We start from the raw sequence: 27,617 nt of genomic DNA, 5'->3' as shown, positions 1-27,617 counted from the left end.
ATTTCATATAGATAATCGTAATAGGCAATCCCATCACAATGCTTATCCAAATGGGTTAGACTGCATATGAAGGAGAGTTACAAACTAGCTTCTGCTCCTCTTCCTGCAAGAGTGAGGGCACACTCCCCCAGGGCTAAGTCAGTTTCTATAGTATGGCTTAAACATATTCCCATTATTGAAATCTGCAGTTGCAACATAGTGCTCTGTACACATTTACTAAATGTTGTCCGCTTGATTTAGGATCTTGATACGTGAGGTGCATCTGGTAGGGGAGTACTCAGTCTCTGTTGAAATAGGATGCAGTTTACCATTTTCTTCAATTGACAGTACTGCTTATCAAACTATGTTAAGAGTGGGAATGTGTAGAGGTCACTGAAAGAAGAAATGAAGGTTACTCCCTAACTGGAGTTCTTCAAGATGGATTCTACACATTCACACTCCCTGCCCACCTTCCTCTCTACTTCAGAATCCTAATTAAAATCTTGGACCTAAGAAAGCAGTGGAAGGAACTGAGCTGACCAGAGTGCCATGTCCCCTTTTATACTTTTGGCCTCAGAACATTCAGGAACAATGAAGAGAAGGATTGGGGGAGATGTGAGAGCTCTTCATTGGAACTGATACAAGAAGGTTTTACTATGAGCTGTACTGCTAGTGCTTCCCAAAAGCATGAATGTGTGGAGTCCATCTTGTAGAACTGCAGTTATAGGTTAGTAACCTTCATTTTACTAGAGCAATTGCTCTAACGTATTTGCTATAATTAAGGTTGCAAAATGGTTTTCATTGATCCTCTGTTTAAAATTTCTCATAATATTCTGAAAGTTCATTTTCTGCTAAAACGTTCCATGCTTGGTTTCTTAGTTTCCTTTTGGGGGGGCAGAAGGGGAAGAATTGAGCTAATTTTGAGCCATGTTTGATTGTATATTGTTTTGTAACAACTTTTTTTTGCGGGGGTGCGGGGAACTGAGTACACTTTTAAATTGAAATTTTGCATATAAACCGTGCTCACTGAGAGGAGTACTGTCTCCGCAGTTTTCAAAACAATTGGTTTTGATTAAGTATGAGGGTTTGACATGTGCATACTGTTAAAACATTTAAGTTGTAATGTACATGCTTCACAAGAGATGCATTGAAAATGTGTGCGCAGCTAAATAGGAACTGATTGGAAACTTACTGCCAACTTATGTCTGTTTCTAATTATCTTTCTTTAGAAACAAACTTGAAATCTTTTGTACGTAACAAAGTTATTCAATTAAAATTGAAGTCATAAAATTAAATGTAAGGTATTCTAGTAAGTGTAAAATAAGAATTTAAAGTTTCAGGTACCTCACCTATCTGAGTCATCCTGCCAATTTTTGTGATTGTAGAATCACATATTTTAAATTAGATTTTTTTCTTAAGAATATGCAAAAATAGAACAGTGCAATAATTGAGAAATTTTGTTATGGTAATTTAAATATTGGCGGCAGGATAACGGAATGCAAATAGATCGTGTAATTTCATATTTTTAGCTGTTTTCTTTTAACATGGCTCAGACATGATGGCTTTACTAAAAACATTTTTAGATTACAATTTTAACTAATATACACTGATCTTATGGTCATGCTCTGGCCCTTTCTTGTGTTGTTGTTTTTTTTTTTAAATTCCCATTCTTAAACTTTCTGTTCTCTGTTGCTGTGTTAAAGAGCCACACCAACATGAGAAAAACGTGCATTTCATTCCTCAACCTCCATAGTCAAAGTAGACAAACTGGAAGAATCACCTCCTGCAAATTTCTAGTTATTTTTCATTGTAGTCATTACTGGTAATAGTAGGTATGAATTGGATCAAGTGTGATTAAGCTGGCTGTATTCTGTTAAGGTTTCAACAGCGATGTTAAACTAACAGCACTATACACATACTATTTGTGATATGAAAAGTAATACTCTTAAGATAAAGTATACAAAATGTCCTATAAAACAGTGATTCTCAAACTTATTTAATTGGGACATCCTTCTTTGTGTCTATGGTCATTTATCATCATCCCCCTCTTCTCTCTCCCCCCCCCCCCCCCCCCACCACAAGTACATATTTAACCACCCAGCTCTGAAGGCAGAGTGGAGAGCAGCAGCTGCTGGCCGGGCCATGTGAAAAGTGATTTTCATTGATATCACTTTTCACAGCAGCTTTAGCACCCCATTGCCACCATTATTTCTGCGCTGCTGCTGCCATTCCAAGGCTGACAGCCAGAGCCCCCACCGCCTCCTGGTGAGGGATTGAAAGGGAGGGGAGAAGAACCTGAGCCCTGGCTGCCTCCCAGTGAGGGATTGGGGCAGAGAGGGAGGAAATCCTGAGCCCAGGTCGTGGGGTTCCGGCTGTCCCCATTATCCCCTCCTCCCAGGTGTGCATGGCTCTTTTGCACAAGCCCCACCAACTCAGGGCTGACAGCCAGAGCTCTTAAAAAAAAAAAAAAGTAAGAAAAAAAAAAAGCACACCACTCGTGCCTCCCTTGACACATTCCTGCACCTCCTTTGGGAGGCCTGCCCCATAGTTTAAGAACAGCTGCTATAAAGCATATAGTATATTCAAAGATGCTAAGTTTTCAGTCGTAAGATTAACTCTTTATTTCCCTGATTTTATGTGTAACTTAGTGTTACATTTAACTAAATTTATTTGTATTTTCTGCACTACACCAGCATAGTTAAAGCTGAAAAAAAAACCACTCTAGTGTTGTTTCTATATATAAATTTATTTCAATTTTGTGAAGCAAAATAAAGCTATATTGGAATAAAGTGCCTTTATAACAGTGTAACTGTCTGCACAGCGGCTTTTACCAGCATAACTTTTGTCAGCAAAAAAGTCACACCCTTTAGCAACATAGTTAGGTCAGTAAACTTTTAAGTGTAGACCACGCCTCAAAGTGCTTTCTTACATGGAGGGTAGAAAATGTAAATCTTAAACATGCTTAGTCTTGTTTGATGAAAAAGAAAGAGACGGGAGTTTTTGTATCACTGAATTTCTTAAAACAATTAAAGTACTGGTGACCCAGTCCAAGCAAGTTCTGTCCAGTTGTCAGTGAGAAGAAAATGCTTATATGGAGCATACACAAATGGCGCTCTAGGCTGAGGGGAGGAATTCTAAGGATATGTCTACACTACGGGATTATTCCAATTTTACAGAAACCGGTTTTTGAAAACAGATTGTATAAAGTCAAATGTATGCGGCCACACTAAGCACATTAATTTGGCGATGTGCGTCCATGTACCGGGGCTAATGTCGATTTCTGGAGAGTTGCACTGTGGGTAGCTATCCCATAGCTATCCCATAGTTCCCCCAGTCTCCTCCGCCCATTGGAATTCTGGGTTGAGATCCCAATGCCTGATGGGGCCAAAAACATTGTCGTGGGTGGTTCTGGGTACATCCTCCCCTCCCTCCTGGAAAGCAACGGCAGACAACAGTTTCGCGCCTTTTTCCTGGGTGAACAGTGCAGACGCCATATCACGGCAAGTATGGAGCCCGCTCAGCTCAAGACAGCAGTCATGAACATTGTAAACACCTCACGCGTTATCGTGCAGTTTATGCTGAACCAGAACCTGCAAAACCAGGCGATGAGGAGGCTACGGCAGTGCGGCAACAAGTGTGATCAAGACGTGGACATGGAATTCCATCAAACCGCGGGCCCCGGCGCTTTGGAGATCATGCTGTTAATGGGGCAGGTTCATGCCGTGGAACGCTAATTCTGGGCCTGGGAAACAAGCACAGACGGGTGGGACCGCATAGTGTTGCAGGTGTGGGACGCGCAGCCAGACACCAGGGCGATTAGAAGAGCACACCAGGAAGCGCTGCACATCAGAGAAGCTTTGAAAACCAGTTTCATGACTTGCCAGGCTACAGTGTGAACGTTCTGTTTGTTTCTCCTTGATGAAAATCCACCCCCTTGATGGACTCGTTCTCTGTAAGCAACCCACTCTCCCTTTCGATCCCAGCTTGCTTTCAAAGGAAATAGTCACTATCATTTAAAAATCATGCATTCTTTATTAATTGATTATAAAAAGAGGGAGAGAACTGAGAAGGTAGCCCGGGTGGGGTTTGGGAGGAGGATAGGAGGGAAGGAAAAGGCCACTAAAAAAAGTAATGACAGCCTTTTCGTTGGGCTGTTCACTGGGGTGGATTGGAAAGGTGCATGGAGCCCCCCCCCCACCCCCACGCATTCTTACACGTCTGGGTGAGGAGGCTATGGAACATGGTGAGTGGGGAGGAAGGTTATACAGCAGCTGTAGTGGTACTCTGTGCTCCTGCTGCTGTTCCTGAAGCTCCTCCAGACGCCAGAGCACGTCCATTTGATCACGCAGCAGCCCCAGCGTTGCAGCCTGCCACCTCTCATCTCGAGCGTCCCTCCTGTCCTCACGTTCACTGGCATCTTTCCTGTACTTTGATACCGTGTCCTTCCACTCATTCAGATGAGCTCCTTCACTGTGGGTGGATTCCATGATTTCCGAGAACATTTTGTCTCGTGTCCTTTTTTCGATGCCTTATCTGAGATAGCCTTCGGGACGGAAGAGGGAGGCTTGAAAAATTTGCAGCTGCGGGAGGGAGGGAAAAAAGGGAGAGAAATATTTAAAAAGCTACATTTTACAGAACAATGCTTATACTCTTTCACGGTGGACAACACTATTCACATTACATAGCACATGTGATTTCGGTACAGGGTCGCATTTTGCATCTTAATATTGAGTGCCTGCGGCTTTGGTGTTAGAGAGCACAGACGCAGGTCCAGGCAACAGAATTCGGCTTGCATGCGGCCATGGTAAGCCATTGTCTTTCAGTTTCTGCAGCTTTCCTACAAGCAGCACCCTCCTTTCCCACATACCAAGCAAAGCCCGTTGAGTGCTGCGGTTTTCCTGTTAATGTGCAGCAGCAGAAGCCAAACTAACCCCTCCGCCCATCCAATTCTCTGGGATGATCACTTTATCCCTCCCCCCCACCGTGTGGCTGGTATCAGGGAAGATCCCTGCAGAAACCAAACTAACCCCGCCCCCATCCAATTCTCTGGGATGATCGCTTTATCCCTCCCCCTACCACGTGGCTCGTATCAGGGAAGATTCCCCCCCTCACCGCCCCTCTTGGCTAACTGCAGGGAAGGATTTCTTTTCAGCCACAGGCAAACAGCCCAGTAGGAACGGCCACCTCTGTCCCCTTAATTAAATTCCTGTATTTCAGCCAGGTTACCATGAACGATATCACTCTCCTGAGGATAACACAGCGAGATAAAGAACGGATGTTGCTTGAATGCCAGCAAACACCGGGACCATACGCTGCCAGGCTTTGTCATGCAATGATACCAGATTACTTGCTACTAGCATGACGTGGTCAAGTGTCCTACCATGGAGGAGGGAATAAGGCTGCACTGCTCAGAAACCTTCTGCAAAGGCTTTTAGAGTACCTACAGGAGAGCTTCATGGAGATGTCCCTGGAGGATTTCCACTCCATTAACAGACTTTTCCAGTAGCTGTACTGGCCACAAATGCATCCCAAGTCCTCAGGGCAAAGTAATAATTAAAAACCGCTTGCTTTTAAACCATGTTTTATATTTACAAAGGTACACTCACTGGAGGTCCCTTCCTTGGCCTCATTGACTGGGGGTTGGGAGGGTGCTTCAGTCAGGCTCTGACCCGGAGCGACCGTTTGCCTCCTTGGTTTTTTGATAGGCTTGTCTGAGCTCCTTAACTTTCACGCGGCACTGTAGTGAATCCCTATTGTGGCCTCTCTCCATCATGCCCTTGGAGATTTTTTTCAAATATTTTGGCATTTCGTCTTTTGGAACGTAGTTCTGCTAGCACTGAATCCTCTCCCCATATAGCGATCAGATCCAGTACCTCCCGTACGGTCTGTGCTGGTGCTCTTTTTTTCGATTCTCGGACTGCATGGTTACCTGTGTTGATGAGCTCTGCATGGTCTCCTGTGCTCTGCACGCTGAGCAAACAGGAAATGTAATTCAAAAGTTCACGGGGCTTTTCCTGTCTACCTGGCCAGTGCATCCGAGTTCAGATTGCTGTCCAGAGAGGTCACAATGGTGCACTGTGGGATAGCTCCCAGAGGCCAGTACCGTCAAATTGCGGCCACGCTAACCCTAATCCAAAATGGCAATACCGATTTCAGCGCTACTCCTCTCGTCGGGGAGGAGTACAGATATCTATATTAAGAGCCCTTTATATCGAAGTAAAGGGCTTCGTTGTATGGACGGGTGCAGGGTTAATTCGGTTTAACACTGCTAAATTCGAGAGAAACTCCTAGTGTAGACCAGGCCTAAGGGTCCATAAAGAAAATGAGATCCCTTCTGGGTTGAGGACATTGTTCTTCCTAGAGTTCAATGCTAACTTCTGCTATGGAGAGGACTTCTCACTACTCTGTGAAGGACTAAGACCTTGCCATGAAATTATATTTGTGTATACAACAAAAAGTATTCTTGACTTGGAAAAATCAGATGTTCTTTCAGACTTTGAAATCACACACAGTGTCTAGTCACTTCGCGCCACTGTCTCTCAGCAATCCAACATCCATGAACTATGGATTGAAGGGGAAAGAGGCAGAAGACTACTCACAAGCATTAAAAAAATGTAGGGTGAAACATACTACTTCCTTAAATAATTGTAGGTCCTGTAGGAACTGAAATAAAGTTATAAAAATTCCCATAGCAACATCTTTGTATTGCCACCTCAAATGTTTTTTTAAAATATGAATTAGGCCCTCAAATATCATAATTGGCTTAAAATGAGATTTTAAAAGTGGGGTTCTTTTATTTGCCTTCTGGGTTGAGTCTTTACAATTTAGTGGGGGTAACATTTTTAAGCTTTTCTCTGTAACCATTAATGGGTAGGAACTTACGTTCCAAAAAACAAAAACAAATCCCTCATTTGTGACCACTAGCCTAACGTTTCCAATTTTGCATGATTTTATGATGGGGGACATTGTGTACCAGATAAATCAGATTGTTGTGAATTTGTTCTGACCCCAATCCCACTGGTACCTTTTTTCCATACATGGGCAAACAACTCCTTGTTGCTAAGATTAATTTTGGTTCATGAGGATTTAAAGGTGAATCCTGTGACCATTCCTTCCCCATCTGTACCTGTTTTATTGCTTCTGACTACACTGCATTTTTATGGGCATAAAGCAAATGGATTAGTGGCAAATAAAATGAATTAATTTTTTTAAAAAGTTACTATAATCCACTTCCCTCAATAATTGTCTTGGTCACAGAATAAAGTAAAGAAAAACTGTTTGTGGTCCTGTTACAAAAACCTGCAAAACGAAAAGTTAGGAATTTTTTTACTTTGGACATGCCAGGACGTAGATAACAAACTTCTTGGGTAAATTCACCCTTGAAAAACAAATCTTTATAAAGGTTAGATGAGTTAACCTTGTTAAAATAATATTGAATGAATTTGCCAAGTAATTCAAAACTAAAGGTTTTAGTACCTAGTTGAATTTCAGAGCTCCTTTATTACTATTAGCAGTCAGAATTTTACTTTTTATGGTGTTTCACAGGTTAGCATTTCACTTTATCTGTTATTTCTTATTTTACCTTTACATCCCCCACAAGGTGCCTGGCAGCAGGATGTGCTGAGTTTTCTAGATGCCTCTCAGTCAGTGTTTCCAACTTCCCTACTGCTTGATCTTATTCCTGGCAAGTAGGTTATGGTCCTGCTTTGTCAGGTTCAGTCAATACTGGCTACTGAGGTCCCTGTATGGGCCACCAGTGTTTCCCCACAAGGGTTTGAATTTACTTAGTAATTTAAAGAGATGTCAGATCAGTCAGCTTGGTTGAATTTTATTAGTCTATTAGACTGGACAGTGAATAACAGATACATTACCACAATTTGTGAGAACCTGTTTTTGCAGCCGATGACTATTAGCTTGCACTGTTTTTGTTCTGAATTGGCTTATGAATTGACATTTTTGTAGCCCGCCTGTTTACAATTTTGTTCTCTGTATGGGAAAAGAGGAAATAACATCTTATTTTTACCCATACATTTCCAATATATTTAAACGATTACAGAAAAGAGAGAAACATATTAAATTCTAACCTAAGCATATGTTTCTTGTTGTTAATGCATCACTAAAAATAATATATCTTGCTTAACAATTCTTGTAAATTGTCAGATCTTTTCTAGTAGTTCTCAGCAAACTATTTCCCCTCCTCTTACCATGATTCCCAAAGCACTGTGGGAGTTTGACTCATAGGCAAGCTATAGGTTTCAAAGGTCAACAAAGCTGTGGCCAGTCAGCTCTCTCCATGTGACTCAGAATGCAGTTTCCCAGCTAGCAGCAATCACCGCATCCTCCCTCATGTCAAAGGAGAACTCCACCAGCAAGCTGTACAGCTACCCAAATTGTAAACCTATTAGCAAAAAGGGAAGGAGAAACCAACACTGTAGGGCACACTCAGCAGTTGGTTTCTATCCTTCCATTTCCCTTGGAGTTTAGAGGAGATTTATGCCAGTTACCCATTCAGCCTTACACTAACCAACTTCATGTGACAGACCATTCCATTATACAGACTACCTAAAATTATTCACTTTTTGACTCTGCTCCCTGTTTTTCATCAAATGCCAAAAATGAAGAAAAAAGTTACAAAACTTCTAAATCCTTGTAAGTCAAGCAATATTTTTTTGGTATTGTTTCTTGCAACTTTGTCATATCACATTAACACTGGGAAATAATTGCAATAAACTACTTTGGCAGTTGCTGAACTATTCAACTTCATTTCATTGTTTAATTGTCCAGAAAAGCAGTTTGCTTCATGTTCCGAGTGAACGCTGTCCCTTAAATAAGGAATTATAAAGAATCATCAATTTTGGTTAATTGGTGCTCTGCATCTGGGCTTCAAAAATATAACTAGCAGCTAATATTTGAAACTGTATGCCACAATAATTAAAACTATGGTACTGAAAATAAGTGGTACTGAGTTTTATACTGACTCATCCAGGTTGTCCTAATTTAAAGGTAAGTTTTCTTTAAAATAGTCACTAATTTCTGGCATGCAGGTGTTTGAGAGCCTAATGCTCGTTTGCATTGAAAATGTTCCTACTCACGTCGGACAGTAATGTAAAGATCTGTAGAGGACGACATAGTTTAAATTCCCTCCCAGATAATCATGGGATTGTGTTTAATTTCACTGAGAGTCACAAAAGATATGGTTATCAGCAGTGTTGGCGATGTGTATATTTTTTAATGGTGAAACATGTTTATCTTACAGGCCCTAAAGGATAGTACAGAAGTGGAAATAGTGGATCAGAAGATGAGAAAAAGGGTAGACCCAGAAAAATGGCCAATTCCTGGTCCACCTTCACGGAATCAGCCACAAACTGACTTCTCTCAGCTCATCAACTGCCCAGAATTTATACCAGGCAAAGCTTTTGGTTCATATACTGGTAAAGAATTTATTTCATAGAAACACAAAATGTTAGGACTGAAACTGCTGTCTAGTCCAACAAGTCTGCATTTTATTTTTCATTAATATTTGATTTCATAGTAGGAATAGCAAGTATAAAATTCAACTCTGCTAGTTGGAATGGGAATTGCAAGGCTGGCAGTTAGAAAGGCACAGTGTGCCAGAAGACAGTAAACTTGTGGTTAATGTTGCATGTTTTTCCAAGAGATGTGCATGTTTTGTAAGATTACCTTCTCTTTGGTAAATGGAAAGATGTAGAGAGTCAAGACAGAGTTTCAGATTTAAAACTGAATTTCTTTGCTTGTCATATTTTATAACATTAACTCTATTAAAACATGTATTTCCCCAAAGGAGCCAGCAGTAATATATCCCTATCCATAGGACTACATCTCTAGTGTATGACTGATCACATCAAACTGATTTCAGAATAATTCATAGATTCTAAGGCCAAAATTGGACCATTGTGATCATCTAGTCTGACCTGTATAGCACAGGATATGGAACTTCCCCAAAATAATTCCTAGAGCATATCTTTTAGAAAAACATCTAATGTTGATGTGAAAATTGTCAGGGACGGAGACTCCACCACAACCCTGAGTGTATTGTTTCAATGGTTAATTACTGTCACGGTTAAAAATTTAACTCCTTATTTCCAGTCTGAATTTGTCTACCTTGGACTTCCAGCCATTGGATTGTGTTATACTTTTCTCTGCTAGATTGAAGGAGCCCATTATTAAATATTCCCCACACACACACACCCCAATGTAGGTACTTACAGACTGTAGTCAAGTCATCCATTAACCTTCTCTCTCAAGATAAATAGATTGAGCTCATTGAGTTTGTCACTATGAGACTTGTTTTCTAATCCTTTGTTCATTCTGTGGCTCTTCTCTGAACTCTATCAATATTCTTCTTGAATTGTTGTCACAAGAACTGCACACAATATTCTAGCAGTGCTCGAACCACTGCCAAATACAGAGCACTGAATTTGTCACTAATCATGCTGTTTGTTTTATGGATAACTTCCATTCCGTCAGAGGCACTTTTAATTTATGCTGGAGTCATCAATGTAAACTGGTCTTTAAAATATAAAATAGCAAGTAATTGAGTCTTTTTTTTAATTTGTTCTGATCAGTGTCATATTTAAACCTTAATTAGAAATAGGAATTATAGCTACAATGAAAGTAAAATCTCGAATGCAACAAAAAAAAGAAAAACCTGAATACACAACTAATTTACAATTTTAGAGTCTGCACCAAGTTCTCCAAGAATGGGAAGCCCAAAGAAAAGCACTGAAACAAGTAACCTTCAAACAATGTCTAAAGGATTGTCTACAAGCTTGCCAGATCTGGACTCTGAGCCTTGGATAGAAGTGAAAAAGAGGCATCGTCCATCCCCAGTCAAACTAAAGGTACTGTTAGCTACCTTGATAAAATGTTAAAACACGTCCCCCCTAAAAAATTTGTTGTTTGCATATTTTCTGAAATATTACAGTATACCACTGCTATGTAGTGAGAGAGAGTGTTGATACCGTCACATAAGCCTAATTAACACTCTTCAGGATTCTTGCAGTCTGTATGAGCAGAATGAACTAAATTTGCTCCAGATCATAAAACTGTCCATTATATTGAACAAAGAACTGTTCATATTATAATGGATCACCTAACTTGATATTACAATATACATAATATATATGTAATAATTTATCCTAATTTGGAATCTTAAGAGTATTTAAAAGTAGAAGGAAAGACCACTCTTAATTTTGGAAAATGAACTGGCCCTTAAAATAGGGCCCATATGCAGTGGCACAGCTGGAGGGGTTTAGGTTCTGTTGAGAAATTATATGTTTTACAGTGTAAGAGAGAATTTAGTGAAAAGCTGGTGTCAGAATTCTCTGTGGACCTTAGCACTGTAATTTTTGTCTTTGTACTAAGCTTAAGAAACCCTTGCAAGTCAACAGCAATTAGACAGCTAACAGCCATTTGTGCCTTTGAAAATGCCTTTCAAAATGTTCCTCTTAAGGTTTATTGTTTTCATCCATTGAGATGATCCTGTCAGTATCCATTAAAAGAATAACCAAGTAATTTGTTTCCCAAAGAAAATGTCATATGTTACCTTTCTTCATTCAGGAATCTGTGCATACACTAGAGCACACACCAAGTCAGCAACAGCAGGCCCCACCTTCACAGGAACAAGAACAAGAAGAGCTTGATTTTTTGTTTGATGAGGAGATGGAACAAATAGAAGGTCGCAAAAATACATTTACTGATTGGTCAGACAATGATTCAGATTATGAAATTGATGACCACGATGTAAACAAAATTTTGATTGTAACACAGACACCACCTTATATGAGAAAACATCCTGGTGGAGATCGCACTGGCAACCATGTGTCTCGTGCAAAAATTACATCAGAACTTGCTAAAGCTATTAATGATGGTTTATACTATTATGAACAGGATTTATGGATGGAGCAGGGTGAAAATGATTCTACAGCCATAAAGGTAATTTTTTCTGTCATACAACTTAAACAGATGTTTGACCAAACAAGCCTAAAATTGACTATTATTGCTGCTACTTATACTATCAAAAATCTAATTGGGTGGAAGAAAATAGAAAATAATTATCATATGTATAACTATAGTATGTGTTGTAATTATTTTGTTTAATTTTAACTTCTGATTGCAATTTAATTACTTGCAAATGGCTGCATATCATCTGTCATGCTTTCTATTATAGACCCTAGGTGTAGCAGAGGTTGCTAAATTAAAGATAAATGTATCTCTTCACCCTCAAACTTAAATCTAAGCCAGTGAAGGAATAGTTTGTTTTAAACAATAGGGTGTTTTAGGCTGGTGGGGTAGTGTTTGAATGCTAAGAGTGTACAATAGATAATTCAGACTTTACATGTGCTCAAACAGCTTGAATTTAATAAAATTTTTAAATGTGTTCATAGGAAAGACAAATTGATTTCCCTGTTTTGGGGGTAGGGTAGAGTATGAGGGAATGAAACTGAAGTCATTGCACTGTAAATTTTATCTTCAATATTTTTTATCATCTATAAAGTTAGGTGGCATGAAAGAGCAAGTAAAATGCCAGATTTAATACCCACAACCTCATTTTAATCTATATTTCTATTTCCTTGCCCATCTGTGGGTCCACAAAACAGGAGTGAACCTGCAGAAGTTTAGTCCACATACTATAATATGGAATACTACTAAGGTGGCCTGTGGCCAGAGGTGAAAGTAAGCCGGTACGGTACGGCACAGTGTACTGGCAAGAGCCGGTATGTCGTGCCAGACTGGACCGGCTTCTCCAGCGGGGATTTAAAGGGCCCAGCGTTCTAGCTGCTACGGGGAGCCCCGGGCCCTTTAAATCACCGCTGGAGCTCTGGCAGCCGGGCTCAGGCGGGAATTTAAAGGGCCCGGGGCTTCCCGCAGCGGCTGGAGCCCCAGGCCCTTTCAGTCCCCACCAGAGCCCTGCCATGGCTACCGCTGCCCGAGCCCTGTCGCCCCGGGGTAGCGGTGGCAGGGCTCCCGTGGTGATTTAAATGGCCCAGAGCGCTGTGTTGGCCGGAGCCCTGGGCCCTTTAATTCGCCCCCAGCCGCCTCTGCAGCTGGTAGCTCCGGAGTGATTTAAAGGTCCTGGGGCTCCCAGCCACAGCTGGAGCCCCAGGGCCTTTAAAACTTGAAAGGCCCGCCTCTTTGCATTGAGGCCACACCTCTTCCGGTTGAGGCCACGCCTGCTCAGGACTCCGGAATACCGTTAAGTCCTTTAAATTACTTTCACCCCTGCCTGTGTCCCTAAAGGACAAACACCTCTGTCTGTAACCAATGGATTTTTAAACACACCGGTGGTTTTACACCGAGTAGCTGGCCAGTGAATGTGGCAGCAAGCTAGCTGAGCTGCTGGAACCTCAGGAACTCAGATTTCTCCACTCCTGCCCTGTCACATGTTGCTCACTAATCAGTCATTCCAAGGAACCCCTCTTTGTGAGTTAGTCCTCCCTGCTCCTTGTCAGATCCACTTCTGACTTTGGGCAGTGCTGTGAGTGGCAAGTTTACAGGCAACTGAGCTGGATTACCATCGTATTTAGGATAGTGTTTGTACTTCCATTTTTTCCACCCTTGGTGAGCACTGGATTGAGGTAAATCATGGTGGCAGGACCCTATTTCAGTATGGGACAAGGAAAGAGGACAAAAGAATGGGAGTTACTAAAGAAAAGGAGAAATAGATACAAGGATGGGAAAAGAAGAAGAAAGAATATAGGAGAAAATAAGGAATAGATAAAGATTGAAAATGCAAGGTGTCTGTAGACTGTACAGTAAACTGCAAGAGGACAGTAGAAAGAATGGAGGGGTAAATGTTTTCTCCCACCTCATTCTTTTAATTGTTGGTCAAGATTTTCAAAAGTTCTTAGTGATTATTTTTTGGGTGCATTGATTTTTGGGTTACCAATTTGAGTTACTTCAAAGAGGCCTCATTTTTCAGAAAGTATTTAGCATCTACCCTCTGAAAAAACAGACATCTTTAAGGAATTTCAAGTTGGGCATCCAAAGTTACTAGTTACTCCTGAAATTCTTTGTGTTCAATGTTGAAATGAGGAGCGAGAGAGTAAATTGGAGATGCCCACTCCTTCGTCCCCCGCCCAAACTGCCAGAATCTTCCTGTGCACACCTTACTATAGAGGAAAGATGGTTTGGCACAGGACAGAAACTGGGAAAATGAGGGTTCTGTTGCCCTTTTATAAAGTAGGGTAACTTTTTCTAGTTCCATGAATTTGGTCATTGCAAACAATACTAAGGCCTGGTCTACACTAACCCCCCAATTCGAACTAAGGTACGCAACTTCAGCTACGTGAATAACGTAGCTGAAGTCAACGTACCTTAGTTCGAACTTACCATGGTCCAGACGCGGCAGGCAGGCTCCCCCGTTGACTCCGCGTACTCCTCGTACCGAGCAGGATTACCGGAGTCGACGGGGAGCACTTCTGGGTTCGATTTATCGCGTCCAGACAAGATGCGATAAATCGAACCCAGAAGTTCGATTGCCTGCCGCCGAACCAGCGCGTAAGTATAGACAAGCCCTAAGGGGCGCACACTTTGCTTCTATAAGCCAAGCTTATTGCACATGTCCAGGGGCGGCTTCATCTTCCATTTTCTTTCACAAGCTTGCTGTGTGCAACCTCCCAAATTCAACAGAAAGGCCTGTGGTTGTGCAGGATCAATTGTGAATGAATTCTGCTTGACGTGTTGCATGCTGGTGCAACTCAATTCTGTGAACTTGTCGGTTTTTAGATTGATACACAATTGTCACTTTTGTAATTGTGAAATTTTCTCTTCAAATTCAGCAAGAGGTTGAAAACTTCAAGAAACTAAATCTCATCAGTAAAGAAGAGTTTGACAGTCTTACACCTGAGCCAAACCAGGAAGTTCTTCCATGGCCTCCAAGGTCACAACAAGGTAATAGAATTGTACTTTCTTTATTATTTTTGTTACTTGTGTTATTCTCACGACTGAGAACTTCAGTCATGGGCCAGGACCTCGTTGTACCAGGTGTGTACCAACACAGAAAACAAAGACAGTCCCTGCCCCTAAGTGCTCATAATCTAAATATAAAACAAGTGATAGCAGATGGGTACAGACAGGGAAGTACAAGGAAACAATGAGACTTTACTGGTCAGCATGATAAGCAATGGTGTCAGCACGTCAGCAGCCCAACCATTGTAAATTTTTTTGTAGTCCTCATAGCACAGTAGAGTTTTCAGGAGAGTTTTAAAGAAGGATGAGGAGTTAATTTTGTCAATGTTTAAAAGAAGTTTCTCCCAGGCGTGAGGGGCACATGAGAGAGCCCAAAGATGATTGTTGGAAAATTTAACAAGTGCACAATGGAGGCTGACAACATGGGCTGATTAGAGATGAAAGTTGACTTTTTCTATACTGAAGGACAGAGAGGGTGGGGATAGATCATGAAGGGCCTTAAAGTAAATTAAAGACCAGTAACTAGTTTGGTATGATAGAGAAGAGGGAGCCAGTGAAGGGATGCAAAGAGAGCAGGATGGATAAAAATTGGTGTTTTTTTTTATTTTGTTACTTAAATTGTAATAAGTTTTCCTTTTTAAAAGTAAACCTGTTTAAAATGAAATCTGAATTTGATACAAACTATGTTGAGACCTAAACTCCTTATAATCTCTTAAAATACTTTCTAAAAAGTCAGGCTTTATAAATGTGGCACAGGAGGTCACGTACTATATTAAGGGCTTTATTTTGTTTAATAAAAAAAATTTGTTCTGTTTTGTATTTAATTAAATTCCAGTTACCATCTTAATGCAGCTTAACACAAATTTTGAGCAAAAAGTAATCTAGTAAATAAGCAATATATCATTCACCATTTTCTAATATACTAAAAATGTGTACAATTAAAATCTGAAAATATGCTTAAATAAATGTATATGGTTATGCTATACCACTTGAGGTAGCAAAAAGATGTACCAAATCTAGTATAAAGGCTCTATTTAGTTATAAATCAACATGTTTTAATGGTTATGTACCCAGTGAGAATGCACCTTTCTTTAGAAAATAATTGAAAAAACAATGGAAAAGTTGTTTAAAATCCGATGTAAATTGAAGCTTTCCACTTGGTGATTTAAATCATTATTCAAATCAGCAATTTATATCTCCTTGATTTAAATCCATCCATCCTGCGAGAGAAAGATGACATGGTCAAAACCATTCAGAATGCTGTTGTAAAGAACATTACCAGCAGGGTAAGATGGCATTTGTAAAAGCCAGAGAAAAGGATGTTGTGTAATTGAGACATAAAATGATGAGCCTGGACGAGAGATTTAACTGTGTGGTGGATAGGAAGGGCCATATCTGAGAAATGAAAAAGAATCAGCAAGACTTAGACATAGCCTGGATGTGAGGCTCTAGAGAGAGCTCCAAGTCAAAGATGGTACCCAGGTTATACACCTCAGTCAGAGTAGAATGGTGGTGGTATCAGATATCCAGAAAGGAGGTCAGGCAGGGGGACAGCTTAGGGGGAGGAAGAGTAAGAACTCTGTTTTAGCCATGTTGAGCTTGAGCTCACAGCTAGACAGTCTCAAAAAGATGTCCGAGAGACAGGCTGAGATTTAGTTTGGACAGCAGGAAACCAGTCTTGAGTACAGATAGATCTCTGAATCATCTATGAGGTAGTTGAATTCGTTTTTGGATGAGAGAACCCAGCAATAAGGTGTAGTGGGAGAAGAGTAAGGAACCAAGGACAGAGCTCTGTAGGGCACCCAGAGAAAGCTGGAGGGGGTGTTTAAGAAATCCTGCATTAAAGAAACTTCATGTGCTTTAATTTTGGTTCTGACTATAGTCTGGGGTTTTTTGTTGGTTGGTTTGTTTTTAACCAAAGCTCTATCTAAAAGATATTTTTGTTAGCCTGTACTGTATTAGAGCATCCTATATGTTGATACAGGAAAATAAATGAATGTGCATCTGCATCAGTACACATAAGCGAGAATTTCAGTTATTTCACTACTATTGCAGACCAACAGAAAGTGTTCTATAGTGCAACATGCCATTACAATATGCAAAGCAAAAGCTGTTGTTGAAGTGAGGCATTATGGTCACTAGGATATAGATTTTAAGGAAAAAATAAATATTTTACAATCCAAAGATATTTTTCTACTTGATACAGACATCATTTACAATTTGGATTTGTCATATCACTGTATTTGGCTTTATCGTATTGCTATACAGTACATCAAAGAGTTAAACTTACCAGGCTGTTTCCTATCTTGGGTAGGAAATATTGAGGCTCGCAATAACAATTTAAAAGCAGTTTAATTTTATTAGTTGGAGGTTAAGTCCATCAATAACTATTAGCCAAGATGGTGAGGGATGCAACCCCATGCTCCAGGTGTCCCTTGCTTCTGATTGCCAGAAGCTGGGAGTGGATAATGGGAGGGATCACTCAATGATTTGCCTGTTTTGTTCATTCACTCTGAGTATTTCTGGGGGAATTCTGCACACAATACTTTAAAATTCTGCATATTTTCTTCATCAAAATAACACAATATAATCATGCCTGTTGCAATTTTGGTAATTTATTTAAACTACAATATAGAAAAAAGTCACAATAAGTAAAATAGATCCTGAATGCTAATCCAACCTCTTTGTGCCACTCTCGCACAGGAAAAAAGCCAGAAAGCACATAGATCTTCCTAGCTGAGGATTCCCTTGGTATAGAAGAGTCCTGGCTACTGTCCTATGCCAATCCCTACATAGGAAACAAGGCAGGGTGGGGGGAAGGAGTATGCTCAGCATGCTACACTCTTGCCATCCTCAGCTGAAGATGACCCACTGGAGACCCACTAGCTGACATATTTTTGAGTAACTGCCCCTGACCTTGTATTCCTTAACTAACCATAAATAACGTACTGAAGATTTTAAATCAAGCATGTGCTTGACCAAAAAGATGAGTCTTGTACCACTCTAAAGGTCTATAAAGTTAAGCTATCAGCAAAAGTGCCTCAGGATGATCTCTGCTATCCTGTGATAGTACACAGGGAGATATGACACAGGCAGGGATGCAGGTGGACTGCTGAGCTGGATGAAGAACGGGGATGGGGAGCATTGGAGGGAAATCCCCAAACTGCCTTTATCTAATAATAATGTAGCTAAGTGTGACCCTTTATTTCTAGTTATTAGTCAACTAATATATTCAGCCATATGCTCAGTATTACATCATAGGCAACTGAAGAGCAAGTAAGGGCTGGGGAATCAAACTCACAATTTATATTGGCTACTGACCATCTCCAGCAAGGTCAGTAGTAAACAGTTCATGAAGCACATTTTGATAGGAAAATTTTTCAGTCCAAAAATTTAGACCAGTTCTAATCACTAAACCACCATAAGCCCATACTGTCCTTTACAATAAGGCTCCTTTACACCATTCAGGCAATGTAAAGGAGCCTTAAAACTTTTACACCTGTTTTATGCTCCTGGGGAAATTCACTAAGAATGGGAACTATTCACTAACACAATGGAAACAACTAAGCAGTCAGACTGCTACATTTAGCTCTGCCTGAAGGGACAAGCCTGTCTTAGGCCTACTTCCAAATAACCCTTAGGGTACATCTACACTACAGCGGGGAGTCGATTTAAGATACGCAAATTCAGCTACGTGAATAGCGTAGCTGAATTCGACGTATTGCAGCCGACTTACCCCGTTGTGAGGACGGCGGCAAAATCGACTTCTGCCACTTTTTGTCGGCGGCGCTTACTACCACCTCTGCTGGTGGAGTTAGAGCGCCGATTCGGGGATCGATTGTCGCGTCCCGACGGGACGCGATAAATCAATCCCCAAGAGGTCGATTTCTACCCGCCGATTCAGGCGGGTAGTATAGACCAGACCTTAGATCTGCCTCTCCATGCTGGGTGCGCCGCAATAGCAAGCAAGAGGGACAGAGTCTCTCTTGTTCGCACGCCCCTCTGTCCCGCCCTGCCCCCCCCCCCAGCAATGATTGACATCTCTCCACACATGCACACCCATGCCCCTCTTCCCTCCACTCCTTCCCCACTGATTTGTCTCTGCCAGCTGCTCTGGGGTGCAGGGTGGGGCGAATGACTGCTCTTGTGACTCTCCCCTCAGAAGTCATTTTCCTGCAGGGAAGCAAAGAAATCTGCGGACATGAATTCTGTGCCTGTGGAGTAGCACGGAATTCCCCCAGGAGTACTCTGAGGCACCTTGCATTGACCACGGTCAGAAGGCAGGATACTAGTTAGAATGACTATTGGTTTGACCCATTGTGGCTGTTCTTAATGTAGTTTTTAGAATAATTCACTGTTTCCATAAATGAATACAGTGTTATCAAAACTTCACAATTTATTTTATGAATGTTTTATTTCCATTAAATTGCTACTGTAATTTTCAGTAACATCAGGAATTATAATATTGAAAATCATAGTAGTACGTGTTTTGACACTGATTTTGAATGTCTCAATATATACAGGCCTATGTTTCAACTTGTACTTGTCTAGTTTGAGATGTCTAAGAATTTTAGATAGAATTTATACCCATCTGCCCCAAGACACAGACCTTTTCTGATTAATTTCCTCTCTCTTTGTGTAAGACTAATGGTATGCGTATACCATAGCTGCCTCTGGATAGAATTAGATTTGGGGAAAATTTTTGTCAAAATTGCTTAGGTGACTTCAGAGCCCAAGTTCCAGTTTCAAAATTAGTTAGGTGCTGAAGAGAACCAGAAGCTCATCAAAAGTCATTGAGACTTAGGACGTGCCTAAGTCAGGTTTGAAAATAGAACTTGGGCACCAAAGTCACTGAAGCACTTTTGGCAGTTTTACCATTGTTCAGATGTGTGACCACATTGCAGTCTAGTGGCTGCATTTTATAAAGGATGCAGGGCCAGATTTTCAAAGATTTTTAGGAGCCTAAAGATGTAGATAGCATCCTAGTGGTATTTCAAAAGGACCTAAGTAAGTTAGGCACCTAACTTTCCTCTTACAGGTAAGTCTAAATCCATCTGGCAACAGAAAGAGGAACACACACACTCACTAGTTCTTATGTTACACATAGAAGGGGAAATGGAATCAGGAAAACATTGGCTCATAGGGGAAAAAAGTACAGATTATCTATCTGATTCTAAAATTATTAGACTTTTGCTTAAAATGCAACAAAAAGAAAGCAAAACTTTTTGTTAAAATGTACATAAATCCAGCATTAGTCACCATGTTCTGCATAGTTTATTTTGTGTGTGCAATATATTTTCCCCATTCTATATATCTTCATGACTGTTAGCAACATTACACTTTACTTGTAATGAGCTCAAGCCATAGAAATACTGGAACTTTAACAAGCTTTTAAGTAATGTTCTCTTTTAAACATTTATTTAACTAGTGTTTTATAGAAGGCTTGATAGAAAATTACTGACATTTTTCTGTTTTCTTAAAATATGTTCAGCTTATTTTTGTAGTACATTTTTTATTCTTCTTTTTCTCCCCTAACTTAGTCTCTTGCTAAATCCTTTTACTGTTGCTTTTCTAAAATCACCAGTCTGCCCTTTCTTACAAAAGCCTTTTCTGATCTTGAATATCTCCTGGGTTGATTTAACTCAGGGGTCTGCAATCTTTCAGAAGTGGTGTGCCGAGTCTTCATTTATTCACTCTAATTTAAGGTTTCGCGCGCCAGTAATACATTTTAAAATTTTTAGACGGTCTCTTTCTATAAGTCTATAATATATAACTAAACTATTGTTGTATGTAAAGTAAATAAGGTTTTTAAAATGTTTAAGAAGCTTCATTTAAAACTAAATTAAAATGCAGAGCCCCCCGGACCGGTGGCCAGGACCCGGGCAGTGTGAGTGCCACTGAAAATCAGCTTGCATTCCGCCTTTGGCACGTGTGCCATAGGTTGCCTACCCCTGATTTAACTGAAACATTTTGGATAAACTGTATTTTGTAGTCGGGACAGAAAGTTACAGTAATCAAGGCAAGAGATTTGCAAGATGTAGATATAACTTCTAGCAGTGAATATAGTTTAAGTAAGGCAGTTTGAGGTGAAATTTTGAATTTCTTAACTTTGTTTGTAAGTCATAATAGTTCTTCGAGTGATTGTTCATGTGTATTCCACAATAGGTGTGTGTGCTCGCCACGTGCACTGGTGCCGAAGTTTTTCCCCTAGCAGTACCCCTAGGGGAGCCCCCTAGGATCCCTGGAGTGGTGCCTCCATGATGTGGTATAAGGGGCGCTGCACGCTCCCCCCACCCTCAGTTCCTCCTTGCCACCAGTGAAGGTGCTTCGGAACTGCTCTGCTCCAGCTTTGCTGTAGCTCATCCCCAAAACTGCTTGTTCATTCAGTGTATGGTACGTTTAGTTAGTTTAGTTTATCTAGAGCACCCGGGCCAGGGCATGCCCCGTGCCCTGGGTTTTAAGTCGTGTGACACTTCTAGGCGATCTATGCCAGTGAGTGATCTGCATGCGAACTATTTACGCTGTTTGGGGGAAACCCATCTCAGTGATCGCTGCAAGATTTGCAAGTTGTTTTAAGCCTCGGACCAAGAGAGAAATGGACATTAGGCTCCGGGCTATTCTGATGGAATCGGCGCTGACCCCGGCTCTGGCGCGCTGCTCCGAGTCAGTAATGGGCACTGCGGTGTCAGTGTGCGGCGACCCTTCGGCGCCATCGACTAGTCAGCACCGCTCCCTGTCCATGGGACACGCCAAGAAGGCTAGGAAGAGCCTTCCTCCCACCGGACAGGTTCGAGACCCTGAAGGGGCTCATCGACACGGTCACAAGGTTTCTGGTGACAGACAGTGTGCCTCCAGTTTTTGAGTTGCATGTCAGCGTGCATGTATGTGGTCTTTCATGCCAGACTCAGGATGAGGCTCCTCCAGCTCTGGTTGTCCTCGGAGTTCTCCCAGGCCAGGGACAGGATGGACTAAGTCCTCACAGTGCCCAAGCCAGTGATCACCTCCCTATGGTGGTGGTCCTCCCCGAGAAAAATGCTCTAAGGGGTCCCATTCAGGGGAGGGCGCCGTCGCTGGAACTGGTGTCCAACATGTCGGACCTGGGATGTGGGGGGCCCATGTGGGGAATGTTCAGAAGCAAGGTCTGTGGTTGGCTCAGGATCTGACCCTCCACATAAACGTCAAGGAGCTCAGGGCGGTACGGCTGGTGTACATGGCCTTCTGCTCGCACCTGGAGGGCCGGATGGTCAGGGTCCTCACGCACAACGTGGCCGTGATGTTCTACATCAACAGGCAAGACGAGGCCTGATCCTCTGCCCTCTGCCACGAAGCCCTCAGGCTGTGGGACCTTTGTATAGCCCACGACATCTGCCTACAGGCCTTCCATCTGCCAGGCGACCGGAACGCATGGGCGGATTGCTTGAGCAGGGACTTCTCCTCTCAGCACGAGTGGTCTCTCCACCCAGAGGTGGTGCACAGACTTTTCCAAGTGCGGGGAACTCCCCAGGTGGACCTGTTCGCGACTCGGCAGAACCATTGCTGTCCCTGGTTCTGCTCAGGGGCTGGGATGGGGTGCTATCTCTGATGCCTTCCTCCTGGCTTGGTCAAGCCAGTTTCTCTATGCCTTTCCCCGTTCCTGCTGATCGGCAAGGTCCTGGAAAAGATAAAGACGGACAAGGCCCAGGTCCTTCTGATTGCCCTGGCATGGCTCAGGCAGTATTGGTACGGGACCCTCACAGGCCTGGCGGTCGCCCCACCATGGCCATTGCCATCCCACCCGGACCTGCTCTCCCAGGACCAGGGCCACCTCCTCCACCCCAACCTAGCGGCACTCTACCTCATGGCGTGGCTGCTTAATGGCTAGGTAGGGAGGAAAGGACGTGCTCAGAAGGGGTTCAGCGCATCCTCCTAGAAAGCAGGCGGCCCTCCACACGCTGAGCCTACTTGACAAAGTGGTCTCTGTTTTCCAGGTGGGCGGACGAGCGGGGCGTTTCCCCGGTGTCCGCCCCGATCCAGCTTATTCTCGACTACCTCCTTCATCTTAAGATGCCAGGGCCTGGCGCCCTCGTCTGTCAAGGTGCACCTGGCGGCCATATCGGCCTTCCATCCGCTGGTGCAGGGCCAAGCGGTATTCTCCCATGCTATGACAGGCTGGTTCTTTAAGGGGTTGGCTCATCTCTTCCCGTATGTTAGGCCCCCAGTCCCACAGTGGGACCTAAACCTGGTGTTGGCCCGTCTCATGGGGTCCCCATTTGAGCTGTTAGCCACATGCTCCTGGAAGGTGGCCTTCCTGGTAGGGATCATATTGGTTAGGCGGGTCTCGGAACTCAGGGCCCTGACCTCCAAGCCCCTGTACACAGTGCTTCATAAAAATAAGGTCCAGCTCTGCCCACACCCGTCTTTCCTCCCGAAGGTGGTTTCTGCCCGTCATATGGGTCAGGACATTTTTCTGCCGGTCCTCTGCACCAAGCCCCATGTGTCCAGTGAGGAACGCCGCCTCCACACACTGGTTGTGAGATGGGCTCTGGCTTTTTACCTGGAGCGTAATAAGCCGTTCAGAAAGTCCTCGCAAATGTTCATCGCCTTGGCCGAGCACATGAAAGGTCGGCCGATCTCCACTCAGCGGCTCTCCAACCGGATCACCTCATTCATCCGTACCTGTTACGACCTGGCGGGAATCGCTCCGCCACCAATTGTGAAGGCGCACTCGACTAGGACGCAGGCCTCGTCAGCTGCCTTTTTGGCCCATGTCCCCATTCAGGACATTTGTAGGGCTGTCACGTGGTCTCCAGTTCACATGTTCAACTCACATTATGCGATTGTCTCTCAGACCAGGGAGGACGGCAGGTTCGGCAGGGCCATTCTCTATCCCGAGAGTTTGTGAACTCCTTCCAATCTCCAACAGATACAGCTTGGAATCACCTATGTGGAATACACATGAGCAATCACTCGAAGAAGAAAAGACGGTTACTTTTTCCATAACTGGTGTTCTTCGAGATGTGTTGCTCATGTTTATTCCACATCCCACCCTCCTCCTCTGTCAGAGTTGTCTGGCAAGAAGGAACTGAGGGTGGGGGGAGCGTGCAGCTCCCCTTATACCGCGCCATGGGGGCGGCACTCCAGGGGTCACTAGGGCACTCCCCTACAGGTACTGCTAGGGTTAAAACTTCCGGCAGCAGTGCATGTGGCGAGCACGCACACCTATTGTGGAATAGATATGAGCAACACATCTCAAAGAACTCCAGTTACTGAAAAGGTAACTCTTTTTTCCAGTGAGTTTTGTATGTCTTGATTAACAGGAGCTTTTAAAACCCAAACTACATAAATTGAGTTAATTTAGATGGAGGTTAAGCAATATGGGCTGCATCAATAAACTCATACTTTGTCCTTTGTTAATTAATGTCGAAATTTTTAGGCAGAATACAAATGAATTTCAAAGATATTCTGTGTCTGTCCATTAAATGTCAACTGAAAATGAAATACTTCTGCATACATGTATGTTAGCAATCTAAGTCTCTTTTTCTATTTACAGATTTAACAGATGAGCTAGCTTGCAAATTGTTTGGTGTTGTAGAAGTACCTCCAACAACAATGGCTCGTTCACTGCCAACAGCAGTCCCAGAATCTCCAAGAGTTCATCCTGCCAGAACACCCAAAACACCTCGTACCCCAAGGTTACAAGATCCCAACAAAACGCCAAGATTCTATCCTGTTGTTAAAGAAACAAGATCCATTGATGTAAAGGTAAACAGAAAAACCTTGTGCATAAAGTTTCATCAAGTCACACTTTTTTATTAACATAATGCAACAGTACTGTTAGTTATCTTCACTTCTTTTTGTAATGGGGGGTGGCTTATTTTGTTTTAAACAACTTACTTTACTGATGTTTTCTCCGGTTCTGAGAAATGGCATCTTTGAGTTGGGTAAATATCATTAGAAATTCCATAATGAAAAGGCAAAATATCCAAAGACATTGAATTTCTGTTTAAGACTGGTTCTTGGGTTATGATGCTGGAGTTTTATGACTTCATATGACTTCACAGTGTGTTATACGCAACATGAAAACTTGAGCTGTAGTTTGGGGGAAATAGCAGCTTACCTGATCACTTGTGATTTTCCAGTTTTCAGAAAGTGACTGCAGTTACATCAGTGAAATACTTTGCAATGTTGCATTTGTTTTTTTAGGTTCCAAGAAAAAGAAAAACACGACATAGTACAAACCCTCCGCTAGAATGCCATGTTGGTTGGGTAATGGATTCCAGAGATCACAGGCCAAGAACATCTTCTGTGAGGTAGTAATTTTTATCATGGAATAATTTGCTGTGATTTATTCAGTGCATAGAGCCAGTGGAACAGTTATTGGTGAGAAGTATGTGAATATGCAAAACGTATTTACAAATGAAGAGGACTGGTGGACAGAAGGAATACAGCAAGAAAGGAAAAAGGGATTGGGGAAAGAAAAGTGAGAATAAAATACAAAAGAATAGCAGGGAAACGGTGAAGAGAGAATACAAGGAGACACATCAACTGTTAGCCCCAGGTGCAGCACTGCCCCCTTAATTGGGCCAAGAGGGAGCACCTGTTCGGGCACAGAGGAGCTAGACCTACTTCAGTTTTAGTCAGCTACCCTGTGACGTACCTCTCCCCGTTTTTCAGGAAAAACCTGCCTCTTTCACAGGCAGAATTTTTCCCTGAGCTGTGAGGCCACATCTGGATTGCTCTCACCCCTAACCCAAAACAAAAAAAATTCCATATAAACTCATTCATATATACCTGGATTCCCCAAGTTCTGCACAGTCCTTAATACCAGTATTACAATTTATATCTTCAAAACCAATCAGTCTATATAGACCCTCATCTTCTCCAGGGTTTCAAAGTCTCTGCATGCAGTTTCTAATTCTCCCTCAGGCTCACTGACTATCAAGATCAGGTGACCTCTTGCCTTGCAAGTGTCCTGATCTTCCACAGGCAGGTCTCTTTCTCTCAGGGCTGGTCTACACTACCACTTAAGTTGATGCAATTTATGTGCTGAGGGGTGTGAAAAAGACTTTCGCCTAAACAACGTAAGTTACATCGACCTAAGCGCTGTCCACACTGGTGGGAAACGCTCTCACATAGACATAGCCGACGGGAGAGTGCTCTCCCATCAGCATAGCGTGTCTTCACCAGACGTGCTACAGTAGCGCAGCTGCATCAGTGTAGCTGCACTGCTGCTGCACTCTAGTGTAGACTTGCCCTCACTGAACTACATGTAGCTCTCGTTCTGCGGCAGCCAGTAATTCTGATCTCCAGTCCTCATGATGGGAGCCATAAAACGGGTGTCCTATTTCCCTTTCCCCAAAGGACCACTATTTGCACCGTTGGCCTCTCACGTGTTCTGGTCTGCTGCTGATGTACTGTCTGGGTCTCCACTGTATCCCACTGAGTTCAAGGCTCTGCCTGTATGCCCATTGTACCTCCTTGAACTCACGGCTCTACCATCAGGCTTTGTTTCCTGGCCTCCTTGTCTGCCTGAAGCTTGGCTAAAGTCCTGCTTCAGCATTAAGCACTGCTGTTTCTCTGTCTCTCTGCCTACATCCTAACTGGACTAATTCCTGTTCAATTCTATCAACTAATCAATCTTCCGCTAGGAGGTACTTGTATCCTCTAGCTCTTGTTGCTATCTTTTTAGGTGACCCAGCAAGCTCTGGAGTGGTCAACGGTTTCCTCTTGGCCCACTCCGCCATCTCTACTTTAGCTTCTAGCTCGCTCCACTTCTTTTGCAATCGACCCATGGTAGGGTTGCCAGGTGTGCAGTTTTTTACCAGAACACCTAGTCAAAAAGGGACCCTGGCAGCTTCAGTTAGCACCGCTGACCAGGCCGCTAAAAGTCTGGTTGGCGGCACAGGTAGGCTCCTTACCCAGCTCCACGCAGCTCCCCGAAGTGGCGACATGTCCCTTAGGCTCCTAGGCATAGGGGCGGACATGGGGGCTCCGCAGCTCCCATTGGCCAGGAACAGCAGCCAATGGGAGCTGCAGGGGGCGGCACCTGCGGGCAGGTGCACTGTGCAGAGCCCCCTTTCCACCCTGCTGTCTAGGAACCTAAGGGACATGTCACTGCTTCTGGGAGCCGTCTGAGGTAAGCACTGCCCGGAGCCTGCACCCCAACCCTGAGCCCCCCCTTGCACCCAAACTCCCTTGCGGAGCTCACCCCCCCCCCACTTCCTCCCGCATTCCAACCCTATGCCCCAGCCCAGAGCCCCCTCCCGCACTTTGAACTCCTCAGCTCCAGCCCAGAGCCCCCTCCTGCACCCCAAACCCCTCATCCCCAGAGCCCACTCCCGCATCCCAACTGCCTGCCCCAGCCTGGTGAAAATGAGCGAGTGAGTGAGGGTGGAGGAGAGCGTGTGACGGAGGGAGGGGTGATGGAGTGAATGGGGGGTAGGGCCTTGGAAAAGGCACAGGGGCAGGGGTGTTCAGTTTTCTGTGATTAGAAAGTTGGCAACCCTAACTCTTGGTCCTCTCTGTCCTAGGCTGCTGTTCTACTTTCCCTTGCTTTTGGCATATAGATTTGTATTTAATTTTGTGCCATTGGCATCCTAGATTTCTCCCTGTGCTCTTTATCTCAAAGTTTGGTGATCCCTTTTTTTTGTTGGTGTGAGTCGGAGGACATGTCTTGGGGCCAATGCAAATGTGATGGTGGCCATTTGGTAACTATGCTATTCTAACAG

General features: G+C 43.0%; 1 protein-coding gene across 1 annotated transcript in view; it reads left to right on the top strand.

The window, feature by feature from the left end:
• The window catches only part of LARP1B (La ribonucleoprotein 1B), a 105,639-nt gene that overhangs the window by 65,961 nt on the left and 12,061 nt on the right, over positions 1–27,617 (top strand). Inside the window, exons 9-14 of the mRNA XM_054029770.1 lie at positions 9,236–9,410; positions 10,678–10,841; positions 11,560–11,934; positions 14,781–14,892; positions 24,440–24,651; positions 25,093–25,199. Of these exons, the coding sequence (XP_053885745.1) occupies positions 9,236–9,410; positions 10,678–10,841; positions 11,560–11,934; positions 14,781–14,892; positions 24,440–24,651; positions 25,093–25,199 (1,145 nt within the window). The remainder of the gene's footprint in view (positions 1–9,235; positions 9,411–10,677; positions 10,842–11,559; positions 11,935–14,780; positions 14,893–24,439; positions 24,652–25,092; positions 25,200–27,617) is intronic.

The sequence above is a fragment of the Malaclemys terrapin genome, chromosome 5 (assembly GCF_027887155.1).
Source record: "Malaclemys terrapin pileata isolate rMalTer1 chromosome 5, rMalTer1.hap1, whole genome shotgun sequence".
Classification (NCBI taxonomy): Eukaryota; Metazoa; Chordata; order Testudines; family Emydidae; genus Malaclemys; species Malaclemys terrapin.
This window is presented reverse-complemented; position numbering and strand designations above follow the sequence as displayed.